This window comes from Phyllobates terribilis, unplaced genomic scaffold (assembly GCF_046119375.1).
Source record: "Phyllobates terribilis strain yellow unplaced genomic scaffold, ASM4611937v1 Scaffold_5__5_contigs__length_657084704, whole genome shotgun sequence".
NCBI classification, from domain to species: Eukaryota; Metazoa; Chordata; class Amphibia; order Anura; family Dendrobatidae; genus Phyllobates; species Phyllobates terribilis.
In genome coordinates, this window is record NW_027362765.1 from 394,553,622 (window position 1) to 394,571,187 (window position 17,566).

A 17,566-nucleotide genomic window follows, 5' to 3' on the forward strand; every position below is an offset into this window, starting at 1 on the left:
GATAGCAGCCATCATATAAGACCCTTTTAGTGTTTTGCTTCTTTCCAGTTTGATGCACATTGTCATATACATATCACTTCTGGGGATTTATAAGGACTAGATACTGTATGTTACCACTAGAGGGAGGTGTTGCAATGGGAAGGAATCCTCATACATTACAATGTAGCCACAAGTCATTCTTATCCAGAACATTCAGCTGTCAAACTTCTCATTCTTGGATACAACATTTCACTTTGGAGATGAAGGTGGATATTGGTGAGTGATTTACACAGAGCACATTCTTTTTCAGCCAGGATAAAATGCTCTAAATATTGTGGGTTAAAAAGAGCTTTTCTTTTTGGATAAACCAAATATGAGTATATGGACAACGCATGTAATATAAAATGTATGGCTGTCTGTAGCTTCTGAAACTGTGTCGAATATCAAACAACATATTCAGCAAATATGACCTCTGGACGCTGCATTTAAAACCCACCATGTCATAAAAACAGAATTCAATCATTATGGGGGATCAGGGACTCAGACCCATCTGTGTGGGGATCATGGTCCCAGACCCGTCTGTGTGGGGATCAGGGTCCCAGATTCGTCTGTGTGGGGATCAGGGTCTCAGACCTATCTGTGTGGGGATCAGGGCCTCAGACCCATCTGTTTGGGGATCAGGGTCTCCGACCCATCTGTTTGGGGATCAGGGTCTCAGACCCATCTGTGTGGGGATCAGGGTCTCAGACCCATCTGTGTGGGGATCAGCATCTCAGACCCATCTGTGTGGGGATCAGGATCGCAGACCCATTTGTTTGGATATCAGGGTCTCAGACCCATCTGTGTGGAGATCAGGGTCTCAGACCCATCTGTTTGGGGATCAGGTTCTAAGACCCATCTGTGTGGGGATCAGGGTCTCAGACCCATCTGTGTGGGGATCAGGGTCTCAGACCCATCTGTGTGGGGATCAGGGTCTCAGACCTATCTGTATGGGGATCAGGGTCTCATACCCATCTGTATGGGGATCAGGGTCTGAGACCCAGCTGTTTGGGGATCAGTTTCTAAGACCCATCTGTGTGGGGATCAGGGTCTCAGACCCATCTGTGTGGGGATCAGGGTCTCAGACCCATCTGTGTGGGGATAAGGGTCTCAGACCCATCTGTGTGGGAATCAGGGTCTCAGACCCATCTCTGTGCTGGAACAAAGCAGCAGAAGCATTAGTCAGGCAACACAGTAGCTTACAGTTCTGTTAGTTTAATAACTAAGGGAGTGTTCACATGCAGCTTCTGGAAACTGCAGCACCCCTGTGTCACTGAGGTCTTTTATTCTCTTGCACGGTCACTTTATTTTGTAGCTGTTTCACCTTTAAGACCACGTGGTCGGTTGATTGTAATGGCCAAGCTGTTTTGTAGGTGAAAAAAGAGGTTTCCCTGCAAAATAAAAGGGATTGTCCACTACTGACAACTCCTTAAGGTGCTGCATGCAATAAAATGAATGCACAAATCCATCAGAGCAAATGTCCGCACGGAATTGTGAAAGCTGCTGCCGATTGTTTATGTTAAAATCACCAGGAAACAGGGAAATAAGTCTGCATTTTTTATTTTTTATGCAGAACCTTAGCAGCTTTTATTAAGGGTTATCCAGTAATGAACACTTCCATTAAGTGACTTTAGGAGACCAGTGGAAAGACAGGGCTACGGTTATTTTCATCTGCATAACGATCGCTGTGTGTGAACACAACCTAAAGCCGGAGTCAGATGAGTGTATGAAAAATCATCTGAGTTTCACCTAGAAAACTCAGACAATTTTCATCCATATTGTCATCCGTGTGTGTATTTTTTTACATCCGTGTGACATCCGATTTTATACATCAGCAGTTTAAAAATGTACCTGATCACAAAGTTTAATACATTAATAATGGCAATGGATCCGTAAAAATCGGATGCAATACAAATAATCCACTTAGGATCCAATTTTTTATTGTCCGTATCTTATGCTCGTCTGAATGAGACCTTAAATGGGTTGTCCTGTCTTAAATTACAGTCTGCAGTCATGCCGCTGTGCGCACTGCGCCGTGAAGATTCTCTGATGCCGGAAACGGCAGTCATGTGACTGCAAGTATGTGATTTGCATACCTCCTGCCACATTCCAACTAGACTGTTTCCAGCCTTGCTCAATAAACTTGCTGTGCACGTCTAGTCGGTATGTAGCATATCGCCTACTTGCAGTCACATGACCGCCATTCCTGTCACGGACAGCGGAGAATCCTCACATTGCAGTGTTCGCGGTGTGAGGATTCAAAAGTTTGCAGTCACATAGAGTGACTCTGTTAATTATAATGGGATCTGTTTGGTTTATCTTATAGTGTCCAACATTTTACTGGAAAAAAATAGTGCACCATGCTATTTTTTCCAGGTGTGAACAGTGTGTAAACCCGTCCTGAGACCGCTTTGCATATTCTTTATATTTCAGTTGAAACATTTTTGTTATATTTATTTCATTTTTTCCGCCAAAAAAGTTTTTTTTTATATTTGCAGATAAAACTTCAGGAGAATTATTTCAGATTCCCAGATGAGCGCTGACAATGGCTAAGCCGTCCCATTTCTGGCAGTGACATATTATTTGGGATCCGATGGCGTCCTTCTGTGTTGTTAACCCATTAACGGCCAGTCCACATGGTTGTGGTCTTTGCCTTCTTCTCCGGTGCACAGTTGGGGAGCTGTGTATAACAGTATTGTACAATAAAAAGATCACATTACCATAGCTGGCAAAAGTGTTTAACACAAAATCCAAACATGTCCAAACCTCTTTAAGATTAAGAACATTTGTTTGGAAATCTTGGAATCTCAATTTTCTACCAATCTTTACAGAAGAGTTAAATGTTTGGGTTTGTATCCAGAGGTCTGGATGAAGTACTAAATCTCAGGACATTAATCTAAGCCAGGGCTGACACACTAAACACTACATAATATTTCTTGCGTTCTTTCTGTTTTCTTCTCTCTTCCCCTTATTACGAGGGTCGTGGGTAGAGTTTTGCATTGTAAAAGTTATGGTTTTGAGAGAATTCTTTGTGATTTAACAACTGTCTGTATTTAAAATGCTCTTGTAGCTTATTAAAGATGCGGCAAGTAGCAAAAAAACTATCGGAAATCGGTCAAATATGCACGGAATTTATTGGGACCAAAGCAAATAGCGATCCTCATCAAAGTCCAAGCAGCTTTTTATAGGAGATACAGTAAAATGTGGTTGGCGTGCATTGCCAGAAGTGACAACCATCTGCTTATTTGTCTGTATAGTTAGTAGCCAATGTCATGGAATGGGAGGAGAACTGTTTGACCACAGGAAATCCCAACGGTATGCCACTATATCGGAGAGGGGAGGTAGACGTTACCGTAAGTCATTATTTTGGGACTTGGACTTCATTGAAACTTCTTAAAAGCATTTTTGGTAGCCGGGTTCGAGTAAGATTAATCTTGACCCCTTAGTGACCAATAGACATCTTTTTACTGACCTGCGATATAAGAGACTAGCGTTCCCCGACAGATGACAATCCAGCAGCTATCACCTGTACACTATTGCTGACAACTCGCTGCATCAGCCACAATCAGTGTTGGCACCGACCATGGCCGTTTAACGTCTAAATAGTTAGAGTGTGGGGGATGCCTCTTTAACCTCATTGGCACCCTGAGATCTTGATTGTGTGGTCCTGATGTTTGCCATGCCAGGTAACGGCCTTAGACTCTGCCGGCTATAGCGACCTGTTCAGAAGTTATCAAAGTTTAGATGGTAAAATAAACTTTTTCATTCTTGTCATGCCACCTTCCATTACTTCCGGAAAAGAACCAGAAGGGTTAATGAACTATCTGAAAGCAATTTTAAATACGTTGAGGGGTGCAGTTTTTAAAATGGTATCACTTTTTGGTGGTTTCCAACATATAGGACCCCCTTAGTCACTTCAAAACTGAACAGGTCCCTATAAAAATAAATTTTGTAAATTTCCTTGAAAAAATGAAAAATTACTGCTCCATTTTTAAACTTTCTAAAATGCTAACAAAATAAACAACACTTTACAAATGGTGCTGATGTAAAGCAGACATGAGGGAAATGTTATTTATTAATATTTTTGTGTGGTATGACTATTGGGATTAAAGGAACAGTCATTAAAAGTTTGAAAATTTCAATTTTTAAAACATTTTTGTCAAATTTCTGATATTTTTACAAATAAACGCAAAACATATCAAATTTACCATTATTATAAAGTATCGTGTGTCACAAAAAAACAATCTCAAAATCAATGGGATATGTTGAAGCGTTCCAGAGTTATTACTACATAAAGTGACACTGGTCAGATTTAAAAAAAATTGGTCCGGTCACTATTAAAGAGGCTGTCCACTTGAATGTTTTTCTTTATTAATAGTCAGAATGGCATAAAAAAGTGATACTACTTAGCGCACCAATTCCCAGCCGCTCCTGTTCTGACACTGGCAGGCCTGCTGCACCGATAGCGTCCTGATAAAGTGATATGTGAACAGCTGCAGCCAATCACAGGTAAAGTGGGTCTGTAATGTGCTCAGTGATTGGCTGAGCTGTCATTTCCTGTGTGTTAAGAAGGACTAAAAAGTAGATGGATGCTGGAGGCACCAGAGAAAAATGACGCTTCCCACGTTGCCTGCCGCTGTTTTTAATTAATCTAAATTTAAGGTAAAAGTTGAGTCATTTTGTAATTAGGGATGAGCAGATCCGTGGAAGTTTGGGTTCTGGTGCCAGACCAAACTTTAGTCCAAAGTTAGGTTTGGATACCAGAACTGTACCCAAACTTGAACCTGAACCCAAACCCCATTGAAATCAATGGGGACTCGAACTTTGCAGCTGGAAAAAATCTCTCTCCTCACCGGACTCCCGAACTGTAAAATGGACTTCCAGGAGAAGTTCAGCACCGGACGTGTCCAGTATGAACCACAAATTTTACAGTTCGGGTTCTCTCTTCTCTATTTGTAAATTATTTATGTTGTATTGATTGTCAATTACTGTTTGTATTATAGTCCAGAGCTGTATTCACAATTCTGCTAGTTGCTATTGAAAAAAAGGCAGTGACATTTGCATAACAGCTTAAAGGAGCTCCTATAATGCAGGGAGGTTGTTAGTTTCCTCTACATCACATTCCTGTACAGTACCTGACAGAAAGGCAAAATGCCTCACAATGGAAATCAGTAGAATAAATTCTGTGTAAACCCTGTGACAGTAAGGAATGCAAGAAGATTCAATATCTGAAGCCTGCAGAATTGTACAATACAGGATGTAACTCAGGATCAGTCCAGGATCAGTAATGTAATGTATGTACACAGTGACTGCACCAGCAGAATAGTGAGTGCAGCTCTGATCAGCTGTTGGTCACTGTGCTGATTGTGGGTGTGGTGGCTGCAGATCCTGCTGTGTGTTCCTGAGCTCCTGAGAACCAACACCTCTCCACCTGGGGATCTGTCTCTCTCCTTCCCAGGGAGGGAGTGGGTTTCCTGGGATGAGTGATGGAGCCAAGGCTTCTGTTCCCCGAACTAGGCCGGCGGGGGGCAGGGGAAGCCAGCAACCGGCCTGCACATCGGAGGACTCGGGGGGGGGGGAGACGTTCCACCAGGAGTCGCAGCAATGTGGCTCCTACTTTCCCAGGGACTGTGGAAACCCAGAGAAGCCGCAAGGCTTCCAGCATGGAGGGTAAGCCTGACAGCGTGCATAATGGCGCTCCTTCCGGAGGAAAGCTGAGTGCTCACGGGGGTGAGGCCGAGCTCACTGAGGAAGGTTGGGGGCTGCAAAGTCCCCGGGAGTCTGTGTCCACCTATGCCTCTGAGTCATGAGCCACCTCCGAGAGTATGAAGATGCAAGTAAGATCATCAGGAGGCTCCGGGAGGAGCTGCGCTGCACAAGCGCAAAAGCTGCGGGGGCCTCCATACCAAGGAAGACAAAACTCCAGGCGGAGGTAAAGAGGCTCAGAACTGAAATTAATGTGCTTGAACTAAGGAAAGCTGTCATCAGAGAGCAAAGTGGTCCTTTTAAGGAAAAACTGATAAATGAAGACAGATTCAGAGAAATGGCTGATAACAGAGAGCAAAGGCAGATGGGGCTGCAGCCTGAGAGCCAAGTGGATGATGAGAGTGATGATGACCAGCAGAAAGCCCCACCTTTAGCCTGCAAAACCACCCGCAGGCCACGTGCAACGAGCTCCCTGCAAGACAGGCGACAATGGCAGTTTTGCCGGCACTGGGGAGGACAGTGACAGCAGAGGCCGGGGGAAGGGGGGGGCGCAAAAGGCGGAAATAAAGCTCCAGAACTTCCATCTTGGTGACGATCTACCAGAGGAGGCACCTGGGGGCCAGAAAAAGGCTAAGAAGACCAAGCCAAAGCTGCAGGAAGCAGTAAGATACGTATTTGCCTTCCCTCCCTGTACCCCCTGAGTCAGCAGCAGGGTCAGCTCGCTGTATAAGCCCCGTTAACCAGCCCAGCCCGGGTTCTACTGTGGATCCAGTACAAAGGTGCGGGGAGATTACACGGCGTGGTAGTGAGGCTCAGAGCTCCGTCTCTGCTTGTAGTAGCGGGAACGCAGCAGGAGGTGCATCAGCCGAGAGGCTGGACAGTGTGGGCGGCGGGCGTTCGGTTAGGCCACGATACTGTGGTGTGCTCCTCAGTGGGAGGGGGGAGCAGCCCGGTGTCGGGGGCAGCTCCGGTAGCCTCGGTGGCTCTGAATGCTGTTGCCGCTGATCACTTAGTTGAGTGAGGGGGCTGTCGGGGCTGAGCGTTCCGGTCCTCCCACCAAAGTGTTATTTTGTGTTGGCGCTGCTGGTCAGGAAGATCCTGATGCTAAAGATCAGCGGCGCCTCACAACAGCTAAGGATCAGCGTCGCATCGCTACAAATGTAAAACAGCGGAAATTACCTACTGATGATGTGGAGAGCAAACATAAGACCAGGGGTGAGGTTGCCTCCAGTTCTATGGAGGTGACTGAGACCCTTGTTCCTGATGATGCTGAGGTCAAAATGTCATCCACCGTTGTTACTGGTCCAGCAGGAATGAATGTGGTGGTGGGTGTGAATGAGGCCAATTCATTGTCTAGTGGTGTGGTTGCTGGTTTGGTGGAGGGTGAGATGGAGGTGGGTAATGGAGATGCTGTTGGGGCTGATGTAGTCACTGGTCCAGTTGCCCCCCCGGTGGTGGCAACGCCTGTCCAGAGTTATGCCAGTGTCACCTCCGGGGCAAATAGGGCATCCTCCTCGTCTCCGGGCTCTGGGGGCGGCATGTTGCAACGGCACCTTCTGGAGGCTCTAAAGAAGGGGGAGAGATCACTAATGGTAGAGGGTCGAGAGGTTGATCTATCCTTCTGGATAGAGAGGCATGGTACGAGAGCAAAAAGGGGGGGTTACAGTGTGGTCCCTCACAACACCCGGGCCAGGCAGTGTGCGTAGGAATGTGGTCCGTCTTCGGTGGAGGGGCAGTGATGAATGTCCTCCAAGGTCTAAAGTTGTGGAGCTCCTGCTGAGGATGGGCTTCAAGGCGATTGACATCTATGCCTTGATACATCTCTATTCCACGCCTGAGTTTGATGTCAGCTTTGTTCGGCCGGAGGGGCTTAAGCTCTTCTGGAAGAATTATGAGTTGGCAAAAAACGAGCCCGGCTGGCGAGACTTTGCCGTTCAGGCAGTGTCTCACCAAAACCAGATCAAGAAAGTGACCGTGATGACTTGTAATGAGTCGCTTTGTTATGACATCATGACGTGGCTTGGTTGGTATGGAGAGGTGGTGGAGATGCCAAAGAAAAACCGCAATGAGTTTTGGTATCTGGTCAGGGGCCTGGACGTTTATGGTAAAACTTAAGCGTTCAGGTGGTACGGTTGCCCACATTCCATCATCTGCCTTCCTGGGTAGGGATCGTATCCTGGTCTACTCGGGACAACCGAAACTCTGTCACAGGTGTGGCGACCCCACACACTTCAGTGCAAACTGCACTGTGCAGAAATGAGCGCTGTGTGGGGGTGTCGGCCATCTTGCTGCATCTTGTGTGGAGATTAGGTGCCACCTGTGTGGTGAGTTAGGTCAGCCATTCAGCCATTGTCCTCGCTCCTTCGCTAATGCGGTCGAGACCCCAGTGGGAGAAAGCAGTGAAGCTGATTCTGCTGGGGAGGGGACTAGCAGGGGTGGGGGAGCTTAGGGGCCAGGGAAGTAAAGCAATAAAAAGATGCCTGCCCAGCTGAGGCGTCTAGACAAGGGCAGACAGGAGAGGGAGCGTGGCGAGCCCCGGGCTATTGGGGCGGCCCCTGTCCTGGATGCCAGTCTTGCTGCCGAGGTCCCGAGGGATGATGAGTTGGATGAGGAGGTCATGAGGATCCACAGGGAGGAAACCGCCTCAGAATCCTCCCATTATGAAAGTATGGATGAGGATAATAAGCGGTGGCTGGAGGACAAGCATAAGCTCGGCACCAAAAAGAAGAGAAAGAAGGGAGATAAAACATCTTCTCACGCTCTGACCAAGGTACCTAAGGAAGGTAAAACTGACTCCCCTCTGGTTGGTCTTTCTAACCGGTTCCAAGCCCTTGATAGCATCTTTTCCTCTGAGGAGGAGGCCGAGGGTGAGGTTCTGTCTTCAGCGGAGCTTACAGGGGATGCCGATTCTCCTTCTCCTGGGAATGCAGAGTCGTTGGGGGGAGGGACTGGCCCAGAGTCTGGAGACGAGGACGAAAAAAGGAAAAATGCGGGAATGGACACCTCTGTGTCGTTAAAGAGGGGGAAGGATTCCTCGTCTGAGGCAGAGGATAAGGGGAGTGGGAAGAAAAAAGCCATCTAACTCAATCACCAATGATTGAACCTCTTTTGAGGTTGGGTGTGGTGTTCGCCAGGGTTGTCCCTTGAGCCTGCTGCTGTACGTGTTTTTGATTGACCCACTTCTTAGGATGGTGGAGCGTGGACCGTTGGCTGGGAACGGGATGCACCATGCAGCACCGGAAGACACTCTGAGAGTGGTGGCATATGCCGATGACCTCACCATTTTTTTTTCCTCTGATGGGGAGGCAGAATGGCTGATGTGAGAGGTAAATTGCTACTCGGAGGCATCCGGGTCTAAGATCAACCGGGATAAGTGTGAGAGTCTCTGGCTGTGAGGAAGAGATCCTTGTTTTGATCACCCGGACACCCTTCCAGGACCCAAAGTCTCTGCAAAAGTTCTTGGCATTGAATTTGGCTAGGGGGATTGCCCCACACAAAATTGGGACAGCAGGCTAGAGATCGCCACTCAGAAGGTGAACCAATGGAAGGGTTGGTCTTTGACCCTAAGGAAAAGGATAAACCTGATCAAAACTTTCCTGCTCCCTTTGCTGATCTATCTGGGCAGTGTGTGCATCTTGCCAGAGCCTCTCTGGACTCAGGTCTACAGTTTGTTCTTCCAACTGTTATGGGGGAATAGACTGAACCTAGTCAAGAGGGAGGTTACTTACCGTACGAGGAGACTAGGAGGGTTGGGTATGGTCAACCCTGTGGTATTCCTTGTGAATAACTTCATTAAGATCAATATTGCAAACCTCTGGAAAGAGAGGGCTCTTCCGTGGGTATTCTCCTGTAGGGGATGGTTTCAGCCTTTCTTCTAGGAATGGGAGACAGGAGGGTAAGAGAAGGATCTACGCACACCGCATGGACATCTCCCGGCTTACGCTACCCTGGTTCTGAAGGTAATTCGCTGGTGGGGTCTAGGAATGTGGGAGGTCAGGACTCTGCCGAGGAAGCTCCTTGACAAAAGGGTTCTGTTGACCCATTTTCAGAGGCCTCTGGCACTCAGGGATTGCCCAAGTTGGGATCATGGGGTGAGTCAGCATCTTTTGAATTCTATCAGGACCCCCTCGAAGGTTTGGGACTTGGTTTGGCGCTGCTTCCATGGGAAACTGTATTTAAGGGACAATCTGAAGTGTAGGAGCTCTGAGGACAGGAACTGTCCTCGGGAGCATTTTGGTACCATGCTTGAAAGCATGGACCACTTCCTGCTTCATTGTCCCTTTAACACAGAGGTGTACAACAGGGTGGGCGCCTCCATTGGCTGGCCCCGGCTGGCCGGTCTCTCTTATGCGGAATGGGCCTATGGAGCATTCGGGGACCTGGGTGGTCGGGACCACTGCACCTTATTTCTAGTTAGCACAGTGGTTAGGTATCACACGTGGAACGCACGGTGCTTAGTATCGATGCAACGGAAAATCCTTCCAGTGGACGATGTGTTTAGGACCATACTCGGTGACCTGGTGAAGGTGCGTTCTCTGGAGTATGAGAGACTGGGTACACGGAGGGCCGCTCTCCTCTGGAGGGCTTTTCTTTTAGTGTGCCCTAGTCTGGTCATCTCCTCTCCTGGTGGTGGGCTGCTGCTGACACCATAGATTTTTGTTTTATTGATCAGTAGACAGTGATGTAGGGCTGCAGGCACCGAACTTGGGCTTTGTCAGTTGTGGTTATTGTATTGTGTGTTATTCTATTGTTTGTTTCTGTATATATTGTATATATGGGTTTGGGTGTAGGTGTTAGGTTGGGTGGTGGGAAAAGCGGGGAGGTGGGTTCATCTTGTGGGACACTGGTTATTTGGGTGAAAAACTGGCACTGCCTGATCTGTCCTATGGACGTTGGACATGGACTGAGGCATGAGGCGCAGGAACAGCTCTCAGGTCTGTGCCGGGGAGGGACTGGTGGGCTCGAGTGTGGGGTGTTTTGTTTTGTCTTGTATATATTTGTATAGTTAGTGTTTATTTTATTTAAAAAAAAAGAAAAGAATTTATATATTAGTTTGTATATAATTTGTCGGTTATTGTTTATTATATTGTTATTATTTGTTTGGTAACCGGACCAGATGTCATGGTGTAGGTAGTTATTATTGTGTATATATGTATAATATGTGTGTGAGGGGAGAGGGAGCGGCTGGACCAGTTCATTACATTGTTTATTTTCTGGTTATTAATTTTGTTATGTTTCAGTTATTATTATTGTTATGTTTTTCATTTTTATAATAAAAGATCTACAGGATGTAACTCAGGATGGGTGCAGTAATTGCACAAAAATGTCTATATATACACTTTGCACTGACGGGGGGCAGTACCCTGAAACACAGTGTCTGCAAATTGAGTTTCTGGTCTTGGCTTTTATCCTAAGTCATGTGACAAGGCTCATTAAAGGGTCAATATTGACTTTTAGGATTGCTACTTCCAATAGGTGGCACTAGAGTTCAAGTTCTCTTCCTTTCTTAAGAGACAATTTGTATATTATTATATAAATTCATTCCATATATACATTAAAAGATGGCAGCTAAATAACAAAACAGCCTAAACTGAATGCATTAAAGCATGTACTTTATGTGACATCAGGGCAGGAGTTATGGTCACATTACGTATTATGCCTGTGTAAGACAAGTCCTTATAAGCGTTTAAAGTGCATTTTCACTAAAATATTCTTCTTCTTTTGGATTATCACAAAATCCCCATGAAGAATATGAAGCCCTAATGCAGAGCAGGCCTTAAAGAGGTCCTCCACATTAAAAAACCTGGATCCCAAATGATTTTATATACATTATGTAACATAGCAAAAAGAGTAGACACTTGGTCTCCCCAGGTCCATCATCCGTTGCTCAGGTTTCAGTGTTTTGGCTGCAGTGGTGATGTCAGAGCCACATTACACATAATACCGCTGCAGGCAGTCACTGATATTGGCGGGTGGTGTTGTCTACATTATCAGAGCTGCTGAGTGATTTGCTGCAGTGGTGAAGTGAGCTGTTGATGTGACATCCTTGGCGCCTCTGCTTCTTTATGTGTGCTAACGCAGAGAGAAGCAGCAGCGGCGAGGACAATATACATCAGTACCTACCAGTGTAGATGTGAATGCAGCTCTGGGGTGAGATAAAAGACTTGTTATGAAGCTCAGCATCATCTTTCTGTGTCTCCCTCTGCTCCTTGGTCTCCCCCCTGTCCATAAAGTATAATAGGAAGTGTAGCCTGATAAGATGCAGTAGTATATTACAAAGTTTCTGATATTTGCTAGTAGCACACACAGTATCAACAGATAAGTCCTCCTCATTTTCTCCAATAATACCAGTATAAGTAACAGCCTCATACATAAAAGAGATCATAAACTGGTTTCACAAACCATTTTTAAAAAAGTCTTTGTTCCCACTACTTTGTTTCTTTCATGTTTGTTGTATGCACCCAGCGTGTGACAAGTGTGTGTCCTTTTGGCATATGTTAGGACAGTATCCTGTATAGAGGGGCACAGTAAAAAATGTGTCCTATCCTACCGTGTATGTATCCTTTTGCCTATGTTGAAGCTGACACTAAAGATATAGGTCAGGGAGTACTCCTGATGTACAGAATACCTCCGACAGAAGCATAGCAATGGCTTTGGGTGCTGTGTATTGGGTCCTTTTAGCAGCTGATCGTACCGGTCATGGTCCTCTGTTATATTTCCAAAGCCCTTTAGTGCAGCTCAGAGATCTCTGATACTAAACACCTATAGTACAATGTGCTACACGCAGCAATTTCGAACCAAATAGTTACATAAATATAAGATAATAACTATACCTAGGGATGAATGAATCAATCCGTGTCAATTGAATTTGTCATGAATTTAACCAAAAATTCAAATATGCCAAAATTTCAATTTTTCATGACCCAATTCAAACAATCCTGCAAAATTCTTGATTTTTTTTTATAGCCAAGACTTAAAAAATTATCAAAGCTTATATTCACCTGTCCTACGCCTAAACCTCAACTGTCCTGCAGCTTCAGCTCACCATCAGATCCTCTGCTCGCTCCTTCCGTTCACACTTCAGCTGCTTTTCATATTTTCCAAAGCCTCATGTGGCTACGTTGGGTGTAATGCACGTTGCCCCATGCAGTCACTAGGAGCCGCATTGCATGTGAAGCCCCACAAGACCATGTGGTGCTTAGTGCCAGAAGATCTGAAGAGCAGCCAAAGAGGTACTGGATGGAGCGAGCAAAGGAGTCAACAGGTGAGTAGAAACTTTTATTTTTTTTAAACCTCTTCCTGATCCTTTGTTTTTTACGCTTTGGAGTCTGGATAGACCTCAGACCATAATACATATTTTTTCACACCAATTTCGATCAATTATATTTGGACCTAATTGGATTTTGCCATCTGATTCGATTGAATCTGCCTGAAACAATTACCGGGAAATTTGCTCATCAGCATTTCTACCTAACACTGCAGTATGGGCTGTTTTAAAATGTTAGGAAATGCGTGGCTCCATGTATAAGGCCTTTACGACATGAGTCTTTCCTGAGACAGAATTACAGTGTTTCTGGGCTCTGGCCATGATTTTCTGGAAAACAGACCCAGCGACTGTGATGCACTTGTTTACATTTTACTAAGCAGCCAGTTTACTGGCACCATAAATCCAAGGAAGCTCTTAAGTACACAGTCTCGGATCCGGGAGGTCTGCATATTTCAACTCCACCAGGTTTATTCATAGGTAACGCACGAGTCAAGTGTGTGAAGACTTACGAGAGCAGTCATGGCAACACGCACACTGAAACTTATCTTACTGGATAAAGCAAATCGTTCACACCTGCTGTCACTTTTCATCCGAGTTTAATGTTTCTTCTGCTATAGTTATTCTCCATGACATCCGTATGTAATAAAATCTATTACCTGAGAAATTCCTCTAGTTCAGCAAGAAGTCTGGTGAAGAAGAGAACAATGGGAAGAATCTTGACCCATGGAGAACTTCCATGTGGTTGAATGGTTGAGATGAAGATGGAAGAAGTTCAGACCCATCATAGAAAGGTAAGGAGGTGAACAATGGGCTATAGGCCCTCCTATACAGTGAGGGAAATAAGTATTTGATACACTGTCAATTTTGCAAGTTTTCCCACCTACAAAGAATGGAGAGGTCTGTAATTTTTATCGTAGGCACACTTCACCAGTGAGAGACAGAATATAAAAAAAAAATCAGAAAATCACATTGTATGATTTTTACACAATTAATTAGCATTTTATTGCATGAAATTATTATTATTATTATTATTATTATTATTAAATAAGTATTTGATAGAATACTAGAAAAACAGAACTTAATATTTGGTACAGAAACCTTTGTTTACGATTACAGAGGTCAGATGTTTCCTGTAGTTCTTGACCAAATTTGCATACACTGCAGCAGAGATTTTTGCCCACTCCTCCATACAGATCTTCTCCATATCTTTCAGGTTTTGGGGCTGTTGCTGGCAACATTGAGTTTCAGCTCCCTCCAAAGATTTTCTATTGGGTTTAGGTCTGGGGACTGGCTAGGCCACTTCAGGACCTTGAAATGCTTCGTACAGAGCCACTACTTAGTTGCCCTGGCTGTATGTTTCGGGTCATTGTCATGCAGGGAGACCCAGCCATGACCCATCTTCAATTTTTCTTACTGAGGGAAGGAGGTCGTTGGCCAAAATCTTGCGATACATGACCCCATTCATCCTCACTTCAATACGTTGCAGTTATCCTGATCCTTTGCAGAAAAGCGCTCCCAAAGTATGATGTTTACCCACCATGCTTCATGGTTGGGACGGTGTTCTTGGGGTTGTACTCATCCTTCTTCTTCCTCCAAACATGGCAAGTAGAGTTGATAACAAAAAGTTCTATTTTGATCTCATCTGACCACGTGACCTTCTCCCATGCCTCCTCTGGATCATCCAGATGGTTATTAGTGAACTTCAAATGGGCCTAGATATGTCCTGGCGGGAGCAGAGGGACCTTGTGTGCCCTGCAGGACTTTAATCCATGACGGTGTAGTGTGTTACTAGTGGTAATGTTTGAGACTGTGGTCCCAGCTCTCTTCAGTTCATGGACCAGGTCCTCCCGTGTAGTTCTGGGCTGATTCATGATCTTTCAGATTTTGGGACTGTTGCTGGGCAACATTGAGTTTCAGCTCCTTCCAAAGATTTTCTATTGGGTTCAGGTCTGGAGACTGGCTAGGCCACTTCAGGACCGTGAAATGCTTCTTACGGAGCCACTCCTTAGTTGCCCTGGCTGTGTGTTTCGAGTCATTGTCATGCTGGAAGAACCAGCCACGACCCATCTTCAATTTTTCTTACTGAGGGAAGGAGGTTGGTGGCCAAAATCTCACGATACATGACCCCATTCATCCTCACTTCAATACAGTGCAGTTGTCCTGCCCCTTTGCAGAAAAGCACCCCCAAAGTATGATGTTTACCCACCATGCTTCACAGTTGGGACAGTGTTCTTGGGGTTGTACTCATCCTTCTTCTTCCTTCAAACATGGCAAGTGGAGTTGATACCAAAAATTTCTATTTTGATCTCATCTGACCACATGACCTTCTCCCATGCCTCCTCTGGATCATCCAGATGATCATTAGCAAACTTCAAATGGGCCTGGATATGTGCTGGCGGGAGCAGAAGGACCTTGTGTGCCCTGCAGGACTTTAATCCATGACGGTGTAGTGTGTTCATGACCTTTATCAAAATCATCCTTACCCCACAAGACAAGATCTTGCATAGAGCCCAGACCGAGGAAGATTGACAGTCATCTTGTGTTTCTTCCATTTTCTAATAATTGAGGCAACAGTTGTTGCCTTCTCACCAAGCTGCTTGCCTATTGTCCTGTAGCCCATCGCAGAATTGTGCAGGTCTACAATTTTGTCCCTGGTGTCCTTAGAAAGCTCTTTGGTCTTGGCCATGGTGGAGAGGTTGGGGTGTGATTGATTGAGTGTGTGGACAGGTGTCTTTTATACAGGTAACGAGTTCAAACAGGTGCAATTAATACAAGTAATGAGTGCAGAGTAGGAGGGCTTCTTAAAGAAAAAATAAGAGGTCTGTCAGAATTCTTGCTGGTTGGTAGCTGATCAAATACTTATTTATGCAATAAAATGCAATTTAATTATTTAAAAATCATACAATGTAATTTTCTGTTTTTTATTTTTAGATTCTGTCTCTCACAGGTGAAGTGACCTACGATAAAAATTACAGACCTCTCCATTCTTTGTGGGTGGGAAAACTTGCAAAATCGGCAGTGTATCAAATACTTATTTTCCCCACTGTACATTAGATGAAAATCGCTCTGGTAGCAGACTTGGCTGGCTTCAGCAATAGGTAAGTTGTCTGGTTCCATAAACTTTACTATAATTATGTGATGTATACTTTGCGGACCATTGTGTCATTTTACCTTGGAATCTCACCTATGCTCAGTAGCATGTGATCTTATACTTGGATATATTGAACTCACCAGTGTTTCTTATCTGTCTGTCTGTCTGTCTTTATTGCACAAACTCCTTTCTATTAATTAATAAATTTTTTGTACTGAATAAAATGTATATCTTAACCTTAAAACTCCAAGTAGTTCTTAGATGAAAATCGTCTGAACCTGCCGGGGGACCAGCTGACCATTTGAGAACTGGCCAACCATCTGAGAGCCAGCTGACCATCTTAGGACTGGCTGACCATCCCAGTAGATGATGTAAGGGAAGAAAAGGATCACGCCATTGGAACTTTAACGTCCGATCCTTTTGTTTTCTAGGAAATTTAGCTGTTGCCAGAAGTGTCTGACAGTGTCTTTCTCCTCTTTCCTCCATGGGAAACACATGAATGCTTAGACAAGCTGAGTGCTCATGTGTATGAGGCAGTTGGGAGAGATAGCTGTCTGCTGAATGAACATTTGGCTGACAACTGTCTGATGTGTATGACCAGCTTTAGGAAACACAAAGGTTCCACCTGATGGCACTTAAAGGTTGGGAGGCAGTTCTGTTTCGGATATGACCCCTCGTTCTTAGTCTACTTACTTGGTCTGTATTCCATCTGTTCCATAAGGCTGCAGGAGATACTGATGGACAATCTTGTCCCTCAACGTTCCGGCCAACTTTATTTTTTTTCTTGATCGATGTAGGTTAATGATGTAAAGGGTGATTGATCCTCGTACATAATTGTGGCTGCAATAAAAAAAAATAAGGAAAACAGGATTTAAGGAGGATCTTTGACCAAATTTTTCATGATGAACTGGGCACAGTGTATAATACTGTCTGCAGAGCAGAATAAAAGTGTTTTTTTTTATGTTTTTATTTTGCCTCTCCGCTGCAGAGATATTTTCAATCAAAGTACCTCATGAGTTACTTTTGTGAAAAGGGTTGTCAGGTTTTAGGGTACAAGTCTGCAGTCACTTAATGTTGGTTGTGCTTTCACACTCTTGGTAGCATGAGACGGACTCTACAACCCACAGAAGTTGTTCAGGTAGTGCAGCTCAGCCAGGATGGCACATCAATACGAGCTGTGGCAGGAAGTTTTGCTGTGTCTGTCAGTGTAGTGTCCAAAGGCTGGAGGCGCTACCAGGAGACAGGCCAGTACACCAGGAGACATGGAGGGGGCTGTAGGAGGGCAACAACCCAGCTGCAGGACCGCTACCTCCGCCTTTGTGCAAGGAGGAACAGGAGGAGCACTGCCAGAGCCCTGCAAAATGACCTCCAGAAGGCCACAAATGTGCATGTGTCTGCTCAAATGGTTAGAAACCGACTCCATGAGGGTGGTATGAGGGCCCGACGTCCACAGATGAGGGTTGTGCTCACAGCCCAACACCGTG

The 17,566-nt window shown here is 45.1% G+C and overlaps 1 protein-coding gene across 1 annotated transcript in view; it reads right to left on the reverse strand.

The window, feature by feature from the left end:
- Positions 1-17,566, reverse strand: part of HPSE2 (heparanase 2 (inactive)) — a 438,762-nt gene that overhangs the window by 5,405 nt on the left and 415,791 nt on the right. The window contains exon 11 of the mRNA XM_073685001.1: positions 16,776-16,922. Coding sequence (XP_073541102.1) covers positions 16,776-16,922 — 147 coding nt within the window. The remainder of the gene's footprint in view (positions 1-16,775; positions 16,923-17,566) is intronic.